General features: G+C 47.0%; 1 protein-coding gene across 1 annotated transcript; it reads left to right on the plus strand.

Moving 5' to 3' along the window:
* The first annotated feature begins 356 nt into the window (after window positions 1-356).
* On the plus strand, window positions 357-3,077 carry LOC146184718 (uncharacterized). Its single transcript, XM_084608608.1, has 4 exons — window positions 357-624; window positions 2,340-2,508; window positions 2,577-2,700; window positions 2,799-3,077. Exons 1-4 carry the CDS (start codon window positions 357-359, stop codon window positions 3,075-3,077), a joined length of 840 nt encoding a protein of 279 aa, XP_084464734.1.
* Window positions 3,078-16,779: the final 13,702 nt, after the last annotated feature.

The following is a 16,779-nucleotide window of genomic DNA, read 5'->3' on the forward strand; positions in this document are numbered from 1 at the left end:
CCGCACAGAAGCTGCAAAGCTGCCCGCGCGTGGGTCGCATTCCTCCTCCGTTCTTTGTATTCGAGGCATTCTTTGGTCACAGTAGTCACACATAGATTGGTGCGTTGCAATCTGCTATAGCAGTAAATGTATTCTTTAAATTATCAGGTAAAGACAAGGTCTACGCTTTATTTTGTATAGACCTCCTTCATGTTTACAAACAAACAAGGTGATCGAGGTGGCGCTGCAGTCGTCTGCGATCCCATGGTAGGCAAAAAGCCCGGGCGCGGCAGTGTTTTGGAGCCTTCTGACCAAGTTTGTCATCTCTTATTGTGGTGTGCAGGCGTGCAGGCTCCTTTATGGCTGCCGCAATAACGATGTACTCAGGAAGCGAGTATTTTGTGAGCCTCAGCAGTGAGGAGCAAAAACGCTATGTGGAAAAACTCAAAGTACACGGCGTGCAGCGTCCGGACCCGTACGCCGTCCCGGACGGAGAATGGCTTCAAGGCGCACAAGCGAAGCGTTGCTGCCCTCCGGTGAAAATGAGCAACCTTCTCGTCTATTTGCTGTTTTTACCAAGAAAATTCACCCCGGAAAGCGTGGAGAATTATAAAGCTCTGGATGCTTATAACTACTTTCAGTCAGGTAAGTGGGCGACAATTTTTCTTGCTCATCAGCACCGTGCGGAGACCGCGTATGAAGTATTCCGCTCAAAATTTCACTATCGGGCGATCTTTCACGCTGATCAGCAAATGAGGCTTGGTAAGCATGAAGCCCTACGCTAGCGTCGAGGGGCTGTATGCTTAGGTTAAGGGGCTTTAGGTAAGCATGGAAACATGATCAAGGGCATCGCTCCTTGGCCCCGTACGGATTTACTTATCCTTGCGTTATTCGTTGAAACCACCATGCTGCGCACTATTGTATCTATTCCATTTGTGTGTCGCTATCGGCATTAACTTCCGCATTTCAGGGAGCAATGCAACACACACGCACACAGTAGTAGTAGTACCTTTCGACTGTTTTGGCTACGTTATTTACTTGCTGAGGTGGCTTGGCAGCGGCGCGCGCACTTAACTGCTAACCAGCGGCGACAGTTTCGGTAGTAACAAAATGCAAACGCACACACACTGCGTACTGACCGGTGCAAGATTAAATATAAAAATGCACTTTAATTTTAATCTTGATCCTTCAAAGGCCGGTTTCGTAGCGTAGGTACACCTCCTAGACACCAATTTCCCTGCGCCAAGTTGTTCGCTGATAAATCCATGTCTTACGTGGATGCAACGACTTAGATTAAAAAACAAAAACGTGGGACCCACATGCTTCTCCGGAGGCTATCACGTAATAGCGCTTCACGCATACATACATTTTCTCACTGTTTTGATTTTTGAGCCGCCACGGTGAGGGAGTGGGTAGGTGCTCGACTACAGTGCCTAAAGATCCGTGATAGAGTCCCGGCCGCCGTTCTTTCGTTGCAGTTAAAAGCTAGGCGCCATGTGCTGTGCGATGTCACTGCTAGCTAAAGAACCCCAGGTGGTCGAAATTTCCGGAGTCCCCTCCTACCACGTCTCTCATAGCCTGAGTAGCTTTGAGACATTAAACCCCATAAACCAAACCTGCTTTATTTTTTCTTTTGTACACAATACTTAGCATCAACAAACGTTAGCTTAGCAGTTTGACACCTTTGAAGGCGTTTTTATTTTACAATTAATCAATTACACTGAAAATTTTGCTGTTAGCTTCACAAAAGCATTGGCTTCTCATTCTGAGGATTTTGACACCTTCAACTTCCTTTGCATTTTTTGTAGTAAAGCAATCAATTACACACACTAAATTTTCTTAATAAGCTCCATCTTTTTAAATCTAAGTCATTGCATTCACGTAAGATATGGACACTGAGCATTTTGACATCTTTCAACCCTTTTTTTTAATTTTTCAGTTTCTATTAAATTATTCATCAGTTGCACACTCCAAGTTTTCTTAAATGACATTATCAAGTGTTCCATTCTGAACATTTTGATTCCTTCAAGTAAATTCCAATGATTTCATTAACTCATCATAGCCTATTGTAACCAATCAATCATCAATGATTAAAACTTCAAATTACCAGGATACAACTTCATATGCCGCCCCTGATTATTTCCGACACATGGTGCTGACAACTGTTACTACTACAATGTCAGCGGCATTTTGTCCAAACGAGCTGTATAAGCTATTGTTTACTATCACTCGCCATAAATGCTGGATGCTTTAAGCATTATAATATGTTTCTTTACTGCAGTGGCTTTTGGAGGAAAATTAGTTTGAGCACAACCATATTTATTAATCTCCTGGTATTCATCCATGCTCATTATTTATAGAACTGGTCCGAAAATGTCGGCTGTGGAGGCCAGGTGGTGGAAAAATTAGCTTCCTGCGCGCTGAAGTGATGCCATCACAAACTACTGCAGCAAAAGGCCACAACACATGGCTCTGTGTCGATGATCAATCAGGGCATATATTGGCTGGCCATTGCCAGTGCAAAGCTGGGTGAGTGGACTCCTTCCTATGAATCCTTTTTATATGTAACTGATCATTAAGCAAAAGTTCTTGTGCAGGCTTGGAGAAGTATGCAGCCATGTCGCTGCAGTACTGCTCGTGCTGGAGTCAACAGCTCGTGAGCCGGCAGATGTATCGTGCACCTCACAGCCATGTGCCTGGAGAGCTGCTGTGTCCAAAAAGGTAAATATTGGCATGTGAGGGTTGTCTTGAAATACATAACTGGAGAGTAAAAGACACACTAAATGATTATTGTGCATAATTTGTGTGTTATATTTTAGGCAACCATGGTCCCTTTTGACCACCTTGATCTAGCCAAGCCTGGCAAAAAGCCACGAAAGCTTACACCACAACCCAAACATATGTCCCAAGCTTATGACGCGAGGGACAGAGAAATATTTCAGCGTCTCAGAAAGGCCAGTGCAAGCGCTGTTGTTTTAAGGAGCATCCCAAAAGTAGATGAAGAGGACACAAACTCTGCATCGGAAGATGAAGAAATGTACACATTTTTAAGGCAAGAGAACAGTCATATGCATGCTTTTCAAGTTACGTTTGAGTAAGTGCCATCAGCTTTTTCATTGTTCTGTGAAAGAAAATTTCCACAAAACAGAAATTGGCTCGCACTACTACAATTTTTGTTACATGTTTACAGAACAAAAAATTTTTCTTTCCACTATCGTGCATAATTCAGTAACTATTTGGAAACAACCGAGAATGCTCATAACCTGCTTTTGCCTTCTCTCAGTCATTACAGATATCCCAGCTTACAGGCTGTTGACTGTTCCTTCTTGACACAGGTTACTATGTTGCATCAGGTAGCTACAAGTATCAGAAAAAAAAAAATGAAAAAATGAAATGAAAAATGAAAATGAAAAAATTAATGAAATGAAATGAAAATGAAAGTGCACGTGGTATATTGCGCGCCCCTTGTAGAGCTGTTGGTAGGAAGGCCGGGGCTCGTGCCGCACTGTAGAAATTTCTTTTCCTTGGCGCGCGTTCGCTGCAGTGCTGTATCTAATTATAATAAATTTAGAGGAAAGGAAAGGCGTAGTATCTGTCACACGTTCTTATAAAAGTGTGAGTTTGGACGGTACGCTGTCGCTCCTATCGCAGTCATGCCCCGTTAATATGACCCCCGTTAATATGGACAGTTGCTGTGGGGACGAAACCTTTTCAATGTATTTATGCCTCGTTAATATGGAAACTCGCTGTGTGGACAATGGACAGGGGAAGAATGCACACGGCCCACTTGAACCCATGTATTTTTGTCTCGTTAATATGGACAGTACTTGAAAAAAAGCAGGAGTCCGAACGCAAGTTAAAGAAGGGCGCGCAGCCCGCGAACCTATCAGCCGATACGATGCCTGAAAGAGTCCTGTGGGATTGGAAAAAACCAAAGCGGGCGTGTCGCCGTTTTAGGGGAGGGGGGGGGGGGGCGCAAGAGTGGAGAGGAACGTACACAGCAAACCGAGGGTCAGCGTTAGAAAGAACCCGGAAGGGGGGAACCAGGAGATTTCTGGGTGCAGCGGAAGTGCCGCCGCAGTCGGGAAAACAGCAACATGTGGTTGTAATAAATTCTGCTGAACCTGAACAGAGAGGCCGGTAAAAGCGTAAGAAAGAAATGACAGGAAGAAAGAGAAGTGCCTACAGTGGCGGTGGGAACTGAAGTTTTTTCCCAAAGCATAATGTGTGTTTCATGAAGCAATTAACGCTTTTCGATGAGAGTTAAGACACACTCACAAAGTAGAGCGACAAAAGAAAGGCGACGCACGAACACGCAACTGGGATCGGGCGTCCCGTCCTGGACGCTCTTCCATCTCATGCTCCTGGTTTTCGTCCCTGCTGCGCTGCCGAACTGCCACATTTTGCACCCCAGGCTGTCAGCATGTCGGCTTCGCTTTGAGTCAACGATGCGGCCTTGACAAGGTCTGAAGTCTTCGTAGTCGGCTAGCCGTCGGTCTAAACTGTACTTCAGCTTGCAGTGTTTGTTTTATAGGAACACAGAAACGGCGCCAAGAAGATGGGATGTTCGATAGCCCTCTGCATAGCAGCTTGCCAACTTGACTCCCTTGCTTCCTTACAGAAACAGTACAAGGCAAAAAAAAAGAAAGAATCAGAAGAACGGAAAGGCAGAAAGGTTAACTAGGCAAAAAAATGCAAAGCATCAGGAGACTGTAGCCCTCAACTTGAGTCTTGGGTGCCCAAGAAGGGCAAACAACGCCATAAAACTGATAGATATTGAACCACCCATCATTCTCCCGCAAAAAGTTTTGATCTAGCTTCTGCAACACGAGAGACATCGGCGATGAAAAATGACCCTTCCAATTTTCCCTCTCAACTCGTACGCCGAAGGGAGCCATAAAAAAAAATAAAGAATACAAGCAAGTTCAAAGCTCCGCCCAGAAATACGTCACTTCGACGAACTTACGGTTGCCGCGCGCTCGCTCGCTTGCTGGCGTACTCGCGTCAATCCATCCTCGCTCGCTCACACCAGAGGAGTTCGCCAGATCGCGCAGCGACGGTTAGTGTAACCGTGAACTCGTGGTTAGCCCACGTTACACGGCGGACCAAACCATGGTTACACCACTAACCGCGGTTATTGCAAACCGAGCTTGGCGACCTCGGTTTGCGTCGTTAACCGAGGTTATGGCGGCGTCTGTTGACGGAGGCTACTCGCCGGTGCCCGAATGCGCGAAACATATGAGCGGGTCTGCTTCACAAAGTTGTTCGTTTGCCCACTGTATCACATTTAAAGATCGATGTATAGAATATGGTGCCGCCCGACGTCTTCGATTACGGCCGACAGCGCAGCGACTACGTACTGAATTCTTGTCTTGCCTGCAGTATCGTTTGAACAGCTTGTTGCTGAGCAGAACGTCAGAAAATGCGCGGCCTTAGCTATGAAAGTACACGAGTTCGCAACGCTTGCAGCACGGGATGCCGCGAGCAGGCTGATGTACGTAACGTTACACAATTACCGCGGGGGTGGGGCGCGCGAGCGCGGCGAACGACGGCGCCGTGAGTGACCGTCCCTAGTCGTCTCTAGGCCTGAACTGTTTCGCTTCGAAGCCGCGGCGGTCGGCGCTTTGGACCTGATCAACGCTGTCGTAAATCGCCTACTTATGAAACTGCCTTATGTGAATCCTGTAATAGTAAAATATTTATAGGATTAACTCTGGCGACGCATTAATCGCAGAACTAGTACGAGCAGATCGGATGAGCCGAAATGCACCAGCGGCAGCTGGTTTGAGCAGAAACTTGCTTGTATCACGGCTATCGCTGTTACCAGCAGTTTGCTGCTGGTCAGCGAGCCTCACGAGGGCTTCATACTTTATATTCGGCTTAGTATTCCAGACGCCAACAAATTTTAGCACGCTTTATTTCGAACATCGGTGCTAACGATCCGCCGTGTCGTTCGCGAACGGTATGCGGGAGGAGGGGCCACAGCGGCGGTGTTTACGCAGTTTACGGCGGTCGAGGAGGTGCTGCCATCGTGCGGTGCTTGACCGTGCTCTTGACGTTTCGTCGGACGACACTCCGGTACTCTTGAAACCACGTTATATAAATAAGATATTTGTAAATTCAGCTTTGTTCCGTCGATCACTGCGTCGCTTCAGTTGTTGTATTTGATGGGCAATAGCCGCCTAACCGATAACGGCGGCGAGCTGTGTAACAACAGCCCGCACATAGTTCGAGCAGCGCAAGAGCAGCGCACGAGCAGCGCACGAGCAAACGACTTTCGCAGCTACCGGAAGTGTGACCGTGACGTCATGGCTGCAGTGGCCGCAGCGAATGGCAGCTTCTAGCAAGCCTTGCCAGTCAACTCACCCGTGACGTCACGGTTTAAGAAAATAGTTCCATGCGACACCGCCAAGTGACGACCTCTCTACCCGCGAATTTCAAAAAACGATGTTTTTAAAAATTAATAATAAATCACTGGCTTTGTTCCAAGGAGTTATACTTTGGGTTAATGCTCAAAAGTATTTGTTCTACACACTGAACACATTTATCAGTGGCTTCTTGGTGGCCGTTTCAGGGGACCTTTAAACGCAAAAGAACAAAGCTGAACATAGGCGCAAAGAAATCTGTGAATACAAGCGGCAAAGCCATCGCAGTCAATCCAAGCCGTGAGGGACTAGTATCGACAGCTCAGCTATTTCCTCGCCTCAGGAGAATCTCAAGCAGCTAGTTAGCGGCTACTTTGCTCAGTGACGAGGCCATTTTGGAAGTGGCGGTGGGTAGAGAATCGGATGCTAATTCATCGGCCAGTGAGGAGTTCGTGCTCGAAAGTTCGATCAACACAAAGTCCATCATCACGGGTGCCATGGTACGCGAGTCGCTTCAGACAGCAGTACAAGTTTTCGAAGACAACAATGACAACGATAATGTACTCAAAATTATCGGTGTTCTGTCAAATTTTAAGTCCAGTGCAGTCCGTTATGTACAGAAACAGTCATTAATTACAATTCTTTTTTCTCAATAAAATCCTTTTTGTTTCTATTCATGACTCGTTATTATGGGTGACTCGCCTTATGGACAGTTTTTGTCGGAAACCAAAGTGTCCATATTAACGAGGCACGACTGTATATCGCTATTGAGACGACACCCGAAAGTGCTTGCTGAGGCAGCACCAGCAGCACGCAGAGCCTGTCTGGCGAGCGAGTACTCCGGCCGTCGATGGTATCACAGCGCGGCCGCAGTGTGGCGTCGATATCGTCAAACTCGGCAATGCTTTTATGAGGAGGAGGAGGAAGATGAGGAGGAAAGGCAGGGAGGCTAACCCGTAAAAGAAATCGGCTTGCTACCCTGCTGTGAGGGAAAGGGGTGAGTGGATATAAAAGTTGTGAGAGAGGGATGAGTGAAGTTAGTGCAGTCACATCACAGACATGTCACATCACATCACATCACATCACGTCACAGTCCTATCACATAGCATAACAGCAATATCATAGTCTTTCGACTAGGCCTGTGCTTTTCATAATAAGGAGCAGTGCCTGGAAGGCCTTCACCTCAAGCGATCGATGTGGCCAGATACTTAAAATCCTAATTTCAGTCAACGGGCGTCCATCTAGATGCTCCAGCGCACAGCATAGACACTATCTTTCCTCCTTGTATATTGGGCACTCACAAAGAATGTGGCCTGTAGACTCATCGCACCCACAGTTTGCACATGCAGGGCTGTTTGCCATACCTACCATAAAATAATACGAGTTTGTGAATGCTACACCAACCCACAGGCGGCACAGCAAAGTTTCTACGCGTCGCGGTAGGTCAGGCGGAAGCCGGAGCTTCAGGTCAGGGTCCAGGGATTTTAAGCGGCAGTTCGCAAACTGACCAGAATTCCACAAAGGCAGCGTGTGTTCCCGCGCAAGTGCGCGAAGCCTGCCCGCTGCTTCTACCCTGGAAAAGGGAATCAACACACAATCGCCGTCTTGGTGGGCTGTTCGTGCGACCTCGTCCGCCCGTAAAACTATGACAGCGTACGAATGGTCGAGGTGGCTGTGTCGAAAGCAGCGTGCTCCGGTCCTCGGCCTGCGCTGCACTTTGAAAACTGCCATTGGCTCTACCAAGTCGGGTTTTTGACGTATGTTAGTCTCCTACACAGACATGGGCTATACAGGGGTAAGGGTATCTTCTGTGCCTGTGACCCAGACATCGGCTTGAGCACTGGTGGGGCATTCATGAAAATGACATGTATTTCGATCATGTTCCATTCTTCTTGTGGGGTTTTGTTTTCTTTTATTTTCTCATTGTCCCCTAACTTCATGTGTAACTTTTTCCGTCTCCCTTTTTTCGGTAAGCGGGATTTGCTAACCTATCTTTTCATTTCACTTTCTGCTTGTTCCTTTTTCGTGTATTTTTTTTCCCCTTGTCAGGTACTGTATTTTGGAACAAGTATGTTTTGCTGGCGTGGTTCAGTTCCTGGAGGCTCAGTCGCCATTTCCACTTTCTTTTCTTTTTTTAGTTGTTCACATACAGTGTTCTCATAGGTTCTTGCTTACTGCCACCGGGTTATGAACTTCTCTACTGTGCCCCATTCTTAACGCGACAGCATTATAGCCCCGTAGTGTAAAAAAATCTGGGTTTCCGGAAACCGCATGCAGGGCAATTTGTGCCGCCCACTTCTCCCGGCATGGCCACTTTCAAATGTCCACCTTTCAAGGGTAACCACGAACAGGATGTCAACGCCACCTCGGGCGCAGTTTGCTTTGCATAGACAATAAGGGAGCCACTGACACAAAAAGAAAGCACAGGGGATATTTTCTGTCATTGTGAATATATTTTAAACGTAGAGATAATTGACAAGATGGACGAAAAAATTACGTGACTGCGCTTAAGTCTGCTTAAGGGTGGAAATGATGAAATCCACTTTGCAGGGCTATCTTCACCAGCTGTATCGTGGATTCAATCTTTAACGTCATGATTATAATCATAATTAGCGCTAGTAGCATCATTATCAACTAAATTCACAGTCATTGTCATCGCTGCTATCATCACTATCATTATCACTAACTTTATCGCCATTCTCATCGCTACTGTCGTCATCACGCAAGACAAGAATTACGATCGGTTTCTCCCGAGTCATTTGGTCCCCACCAGGCATGTGTTATAAAGGAAGTTCGATTGGTGCCAACATTCATAAGGTGCGAAGTGCTCTTGAGTGCTGTGATGGCTAGAATGCTCGGGTGGCCATCCTCTAAATCGGCTTCGCAAAATGATTTCTTTGGGTCGCTCGCAAAATTTTGGTTTTCATTTTGTATCATGCGAATGTTGATTTAGTTATGCACAAGGGCGTGGCCCTGGCGTATGGAAACTCTACGACAAGATTGATTGTAAACAAGAGTCTGAGGGAACCCATTAGCATGCAGCTATCGGTTCGGCAGGGCTGCCCCCTCTGCTCTCATTTCTTTTGCATTTACATTGACACTTTTTGCATGAAAATAATGAAAACCGACATTATAATGGGTTTAAGTTACAAGCAGCCGAGGTGAAGCTACTGGCATACGCAGACGACGTTGCTGTTTTTACAGTTGGCCAGGACAGCGTAACTGAGGCTGTCAGTTGTGTCCGTGACTCCTTTCAAGTTACCGGTAGAGGGTCGACTGGGCCAAGTGCCTTGGGCTCTGGTATGGATGGTGGTCATCGAAGCCTGATCGCTTTGCCATGCGACGTGGACCAAGACCAATACCAAGTACTTACGCGCCAAGCTGGGTGGTTACCGCCAAAGTGAACATTATTGCAAAGGGCACAAGGAAAAGCTACGGGAGAGAACAGAGAGGTGGAAAGGCGCCAACATATCGATTTTCATCGAAGCTACTGTATCTAATATTTTTGTTTCATCAGAAAGCTTTGGTGCGCAATTAAAGTACTGCGATTCTCGCGTGTAAATATACAAAAGCTCCCTAGGAAGTTGGACATCTTCGTTTGGGCTTCGGAATAGAGCACTACGAGCGTACCTGTTCAGATGGGTTAAAGTGGGGGCTTGGGGCTCGGGCACCTCCTTTTATGCCAGGGAATCAATCAAATTTTGCTTTCGACGTATCCGACCCATTCTTGTCCAACGTCTGCCAAGTTAGGCTGCGCCGCCGGCTGCCGGAGTTTGTTGTCTCCGCCGAAGAAGTAGCGTGTGGGAGTTTTGGTTATTACAGAGAGGTCGTCGGAAGTGATACATTTCTTTCAGCGCGTTTCTCTATGGAATATTTGGTCGGTGTAAAGCGGATGCAGCTAGCTGTACCGCGATCTGTGTGATATTGTTTTCCAATAAACCTTGTAGAGGGTCTTATACAGTGGATGCCCGGGTAGAGACATCTTGAAGAGAGTTAAGAAAATGAAGGTGCCGCCAGGTTCTAAGACCTTCTTTAATTTACATACCGGAACGTTACCAGTAAAGTCGTTTTTGGAGGGAAGATATTTTTTTTATACCGTGGGGAACGCATTGTATAATCTGCAAGAAACAGCGAAACAACAGATTATGTTTTTCACATTGTTGGGAAGGGGCTTAGTTTGAGGATGTATTGTAACGGACAATAAAGGAGGATCTTACATTAGACTAGCACGGCGTGTGTTATTTAAGCATCGATAATGAGGATTGGGTTCCATTTAGTGTAATTATGCTAATGGGCCTCCACTGAATATGGCGCTCCAGAATGGCAGGCTATCACTGTGATAGTGATGGCAGACCTGCTCGAATTTATTTTGGCGAGAGTTGCAGAACCTCCCAACTGGCTCTCAAGGGTAGAGCGTATGTTTCTTGGGGGAGTTTTAATGTCACGAAGGCTGGCTAACGCTGGCTGATCACGATGTCCCTGTATGCCCATAGCCACGTGCTCTTCATGTTGGTTGTGACAGGGGTTTCTTTTTGTGAAATATTGTCACGAAGACAGGAATTTATGTGAATCGGCAACAGGGCAGATACATACAGTCAAGACAGAGGTTCACGGGAAATGGTAGCACAAAGGCACAGGCTCAAGAGTCCACAGTCCCAGCTAGCCGAAGCGCGCGAAAGTCTCCAACTTCTTCGTCTTTCAAGCGCTACCTCAAGCCGTCAGGTGGCATTATTCTCCCCCCCCCCCCCCCTCGAAAAAAAAACAACCGCAAGCTCACAGAAAAAAATCTGATCCGGATGGCAAATACGACTTTCAGATAGTGAAGTACGGCTCCATGCGAAGCACATGCACTAGGTCAGACGAGCACCGATGACTAGAACTCGGTACAGTTCCGTCTGGAATAACCTCGTACGTAACTTCTGAGAGGCGACGCAACACTCTGTAGGGTCCGAAGTAACGATTGAGAAGTTTTTCTGACAGGCCTGGGCGCCGGACAGGTGTCCACACCCAGACTTTGTCACCAGGCTGGAACACGACATAGCGATGGCGGTCGTTATATCGGCGTGCATCTGTTGCTTGCTGTTTTGTAATGTGATTACGGGCGAGTTGGCGAGCTTCCTCAGCGTAGTTGGTGAATTCTGCGTCAGCGGTAAGCAGCTGGTCGTCAGCCGCACATGGCAGCATGGCGTCGAGCATGGTCTGTACATCGAGTCCGTATACTAGGCGAAACGGAGTGAATCGAGTTGTTTCTTGGACGGCCGTGTTATATGCAAATGTGACAAGGCAATATCTCGTCCCATGTTTTATGCCGCAAATCCACATACATGGCGACCATGTCCGCTATTGTTTTGTTTAGTCGCTCAGTAAGGCCATTAGGTGCAGCGGTGGCGTAGCGGTAGAACATCTGCCTCGCATGCAAGAGGACCGGGGTTCAAATCCCGGTGCCGCGCAATTCTCCACCGGATGAAAGAAAAAAAATCCGCGTGTTGATGGAATTGCATAAACAGGTTTGGGGTGCGACCTGATGCCGGTGAACACCTCCGGCAACGCACTCCCTCACCAGAACAGGAGTTGGCCACCCTGGTGCAGTAATTGGTCGCAACCTCCTATGATAAGCTCCATAAAACCCCGGCCCTCAGTCACCAGCGGCTGCGGAACAACTGACCACGGCGGCGGTCAGACCTGTGACGCAGCAGGGGGTGCTAAGAAAGCCTGGCTCCGCTGGACAGGCCGCCATTGGAAACTGTCCCTGGCAACGTTTAATGCTAGAACCCTAGCTAGTGAAGCTAGCTTAGCAGTGCTGTTAGAGGAACTAGAGGGCATGAAATGGGATGTCATAGGGCTTAGTGAGGCTAGGAGGCCGAATGAGGCATATACTGTACTGAAAGATGGGCATGTACTGCGTTATCGAGGCTTACCAGAGAGGCGACAACTAGGAGTAGACTTCCTTGTCAATAAGTATATAGCGGGTAATATAGATGAATTCTATAGTATTAATGAGAGGGTTGCAGGCATCGTAATTAGGCTTAATAAGCGGTATAAACTGAAGGTTGTACAGGCCTATGCACCTACATGTAGTTATGATGACCAGGCAGTTGAAAGCTTCTATGAAGATGTAGAATCGGCAATGCGAAAAGTAAAGACGCAGTATACTGTTCTAATGGGCGATTTCAATGCCAAGGTAGGGAAGAAACAGGCAGGAGACCAGGCAGTAAGTGACTATGGCATTGGTTCTAGGAATAGCAGGGGGGAGTTATTAGTTGAGCATGCAGAGCGTAATAAGTTAGGAATCATGAATACCTTCTTCAGCAAACGGAAGAACCGGATATGGACATGGAAAAGTTCTAACGGGGAGACTAAAAATGAAATTCACTTCATACTGTGTTGAATCCCCCCCCATTATGCAAGATGTAGAGGTAATCGGGAAAGTGCGATGCAGTGATCACAGGATGGTGAGGTCCCGAATTAGCCTAAATCTGAAGAAGGAACGCAACAGATTGGTAAGAAAGAAACCCATCAACGAATTAGCGGTGAGGGGGAGGGCAGAAGAGTTCAGGATCTCGCTACAGAATAGGTTTTAGGCTCTAACTGAGGATGGCGACATTACCCTAGAGGCAAGGAACAATAATTTCAGAGATATCATTACTGAGTGCGCGGTAGAAGTAGGCGGTAGGATAGTTAGAGAGGATACCGGTAAGCTGTCTAAGGAGACGAAAGATTTGATTAAGAAACGCCAGAGTATGAAAGCTTCCAATCCAACAGACCAGATCGAATTGCCCGAGATATCAAAGCTAATCAATAAGCGCAAGGTGGCCGATATTAGGAAGTATAACATGGAGAAAATTGAGCATGCTGTAAAGAACGGGGGAAGCCTTAAAGCGGTAAAGAAGAAATTGGGCATAGGCAAAAACAAGATGTATGCGATAAGGGACAAGGCGGGCAACGTCATCACTAATATGGAAAAGATAGTCAAAGTAGCCGAGGAGTTCTATACAGATCTCTACAGTAGCCAAAGTAGTCAGGACCGTAATGAGATTGGCGGTAGGGAAAAACAGTCAGACGTTCCACCAGTGACGAAGGACGAGGTCAAGAAAGCACTAGAAACTATGAAAAGGGGGAAATCAGCTGGAGAGGATCAGATAACTACAGATTTGCTGAAGGACGGGGGGGATATCGTGCTAGAAAACCTGGCCACCCTGTATACGCAGTGCCTGGTGTCATCGACGGTACCGGAACCATGGAAGAATGCAAACATTATCCTCATTCACAAGAAAGGGGACTCTAAGGACCTTAAAAATTACAGGCCAATCAGCTTACTGTCTGTTACGTATAAGGTATTTACTAAGGTAATCGCTAATAGAATCAGGACAACCTTAGACTGCAATCAAGCAAAGGATCAAGCAGGGTTTCGGAAACGGTACTCTACTATCGATCATATCCATACCATCAATCAGGTGATAGAAAAATGCTCGGAATATAACCATCCCTTATATATAGCATTCATTGATTACGAAAAAGCATTTGACTCAGTTGAAACCTCGGCGGTGATGCAGGCATTGCGAAATCAGGGGGTAGACGAGCCATACGTGAAAGTGCTGGAAGATATATATAGCGGCTGCACAGCAACCATAGTTCTGCATAAAGAAAGTAACAAAATTCCCATAAAGAAAGGTGTTAGGCAAGGAGACACAATCTCCCCAGTACTATTCACAGCTTGTTTAGAGGAAGTATTCAGAGACTTGGAATGGGAGCAGTTAGGGATAAGGGTAGATGGAGAATACCTCAGTAATCTGCGACTTGCTGATGACATTGCCTTGCTAAGCAACTCGGGGGATGAACTGCAAATAATGATTGATGACCTAGACAGGAAAAGTAGAAAGGTAGGCTTGAAAATCAATATGCAGAAGACTAAGGTAATGTTCAACAGCCTCGGGAAGGAACAGCAGTTTACATTAGGTAGCGAAATACTGGAAGTAGTTGGCGAATATGTCTACTTAGGACAGGTAGTAACCGCAGATCCGGACCACGAAAAGTAAATAACAAGAAGAATACGATTGGGATGGAGCGCATTTGGCAAGCACTCGCAGATTATGACTAGCAGCTTACCGGTATCGCTCGAGAGGAAAGTATACAACAGTTGCATCTTACCTGTACTAACCTATGGGGCTGAAACGTGGAGGCTAACCAAGAGGGTTCTACTTATGTTGAGGACAACCCAGAGGGCTATGGAACGCAAAATGGTAGGGGTAACATTAAGAGATAGGAAGCGTGCAGAGTGGGTTAGAGAAATAACTCAAGTTACCGACATTCTAGTAGAAATTAAGAAGAAATGGACATAGGCAGGACATGTAGTGCGAAGAGAGGATAACCGATGGTCGCTGAGGGTAACAAACTGGATTCCAAGGGAAGGAAAGCGTAGCAGGCGCGGCAGAAAGTTAGGTGGGCGGATGAGATTAAGAAGTTCGCAGGGGTCAAGTGGATGCAGCTAGCACAGAACCGGGTTAAGTGGAGAAATATGGGAGAGGCTTTCGCCCTGCAGTGGGTATAATCAGGCTGATGATGATGATGATTAAGGCCATTAGACTGAGGATGGTGAGCAGTAGTCTTTCGGTGATGTGTCTGGCTTAGTTGGAAAACGTCTTCAAGAAGACGCGCTGTAAATACCTTGCCACGATCAGTGATGACGTATGATGGGGCGCCATGGCGGAGGACAATCTGCGTCATGAAAAATTGTGCCACTTCGGAGGATGTTGCACGTGGCACCGCCATAGTTTCCGCGTAACGTGTCAGATAATCCGTAGCCACGATAATTCACTTATCGCCAGCTGACGATAGAGGAAAAAGGCCGAGAAAGTCCATACCAATTTGGTCGAATGGTACAAGCGGTGGGGGAATAGGCTGCAGGAAACCCGCTGTCTTCAATGGCAGTGTCTTGCGTCGCTGGCACTCGCGGCAACCTCTTCCATATCGATGAACGGTGGCGGTAAGTTTGGGCCAGTAGTAGGCCTGGCCCACTCTGGTAAGAGTGCGTGCAAAGCCCAAGTGTCCAGCGGTGGGTTCATCATGGCAAGCATGAAGGATTTCATCGCGGAGGTCTGCAGGGATGACTAGAAGATAGGCTCGGTCACTGTTGCTGGTGCTTTTCTTGTAGAGGATTCCGTCGCGCGTACAGAAGGATGACAAGTTCTTAGCAAACAGTCGAGATACTGTAGAATCGAAACCTTCCAGATGATCGATCACAGTTTTTAGGTCTGGATCAGCCCCTTGCCGGGCCTTTAAATCAGAGGAACTGATAATGCCAAGAAAATGGGCGTCTTCATCCGTACTGTCATGGGCCAACTCCACGGGTGATCGAGACAGTGTGTCAGCATCTTCATGTTTACGTCCAGATTTATAAACGATAGAGTAATCAAATTCCTGAATACGAAGACTCCACCCTGCTGGTGCTGGACCAGAACAGCACCCAGACCGACGTTGCTGGCGTCGGTGTGAATTTCGGTGGCAGCGTACTCATCGATGTGTGCAAGAACGGGAGAGTTGTGCAGCCGTTGGCGCAGCTCGGTGAATGCCTCCTGCTGCTCGGAAAACAAGATATACTTGACGTCATCACGGGTCAGGCGCGTCAAAGGTTCTGCAATCTTGGCAAAATCGGCAATGAAACAGCGATAGTACGCGCACAGGCCCAAGAAACGTCGGACTGCTTTCTTCGTGGTAGGGATGGGAAAATTGGCTACAGCGGCTGTTTTGTCAGGATCAGGCCGGACACCGTCAGCGCTAACCACATGACCGAGAAATTTCAGCTGCTGATATCCAAAATGACATTTTTCCGGTTTGAGTGTCAAATCGGCCGAGCGAAGAGCGTCCAATACCGTTCGCAGCCGCTTAAGATGTTGGTCAAACGTTTCTGAAAACACCATGACGTCGTCCAAATAAACCAAACAGGTTTGCCATTTAAGACCAGCAAGTACGGTGTCCATCATTCTCTGGAACGTCGCTGGCGCTGAACACAGACCGAAAGGCAATACTTTCAATTCATATAAACCATCGGGTGTCACAAAGGCAGTCTTTTCCCGATCGCGCTCATCCACTTCTATCTGCGAATAACCACTTTTTAAATCAATGGAGGAAAAGAACTTGGCGTTGCGAAGTCGACCGAGCGAATCGTCGATGCGGGGCAACGGATATATATCTTTTTTTTGTGATGTCATTCAGTTTCTTGTAATCAACGCAAAAACGCAGCGTGCCATTTTTCTTAACCAACACGACTGGCGACGACCACGGACTTTTAGAGGGCTGAATAACATCATCATTAAGCATTTCCTGGACTTGTGTCCGAATTGCCTCACGTTCTTTGGCCGAAGTACGGTGCGGCTGCTGTTGAATAGGTCGGGCATCATCAGACGTTAAGATGCGATGCTTGGTGATAGAAGTTTGC

Source organism: Amblyomma maculatum, chromosome 7, assembly GCF_055883805.1.
Source record: "Amblyomma maculatum isolate TAMU_Amacu chromosome 7, ASM5588380v1, whole genome shotgun sequence".
Classification (NCBI taxonomy): Eukaryota; Metazoa; Arthropoda; class Arachnida; order Ixodida; family Ixodidae; genus Amblyomma; species Amblyomma maculatum.

What these genes read in the sequence shown, in the direction of transcription:
- LOC146184718 (XM_084608608.1), top strand. Translation starts at nt 357, where the DNA reads ATGTACTCAGGAAGCGAGTATTTTGTGAGCCTCAGCAGTGAGGAGCAA. An exon ending in CATTGCCAGTGCAAAGCTGG is followed by an intron (nt 2,509 to 2,576) that starts GTGAGTGGACTC and finishes GTTCTTGTGCAG; the next exon opens with GCTTGGAGAAGTATGCAGCC. An exon ending in GAGCTGCTGTGTCCAAAAAG is followed by an intron (nt 2,701 to 2,798) that starts GTAAATATTGGC and finishes GTTATATTTTAG; the next exon opens with GCAACCATGGTCCCTTTTGA.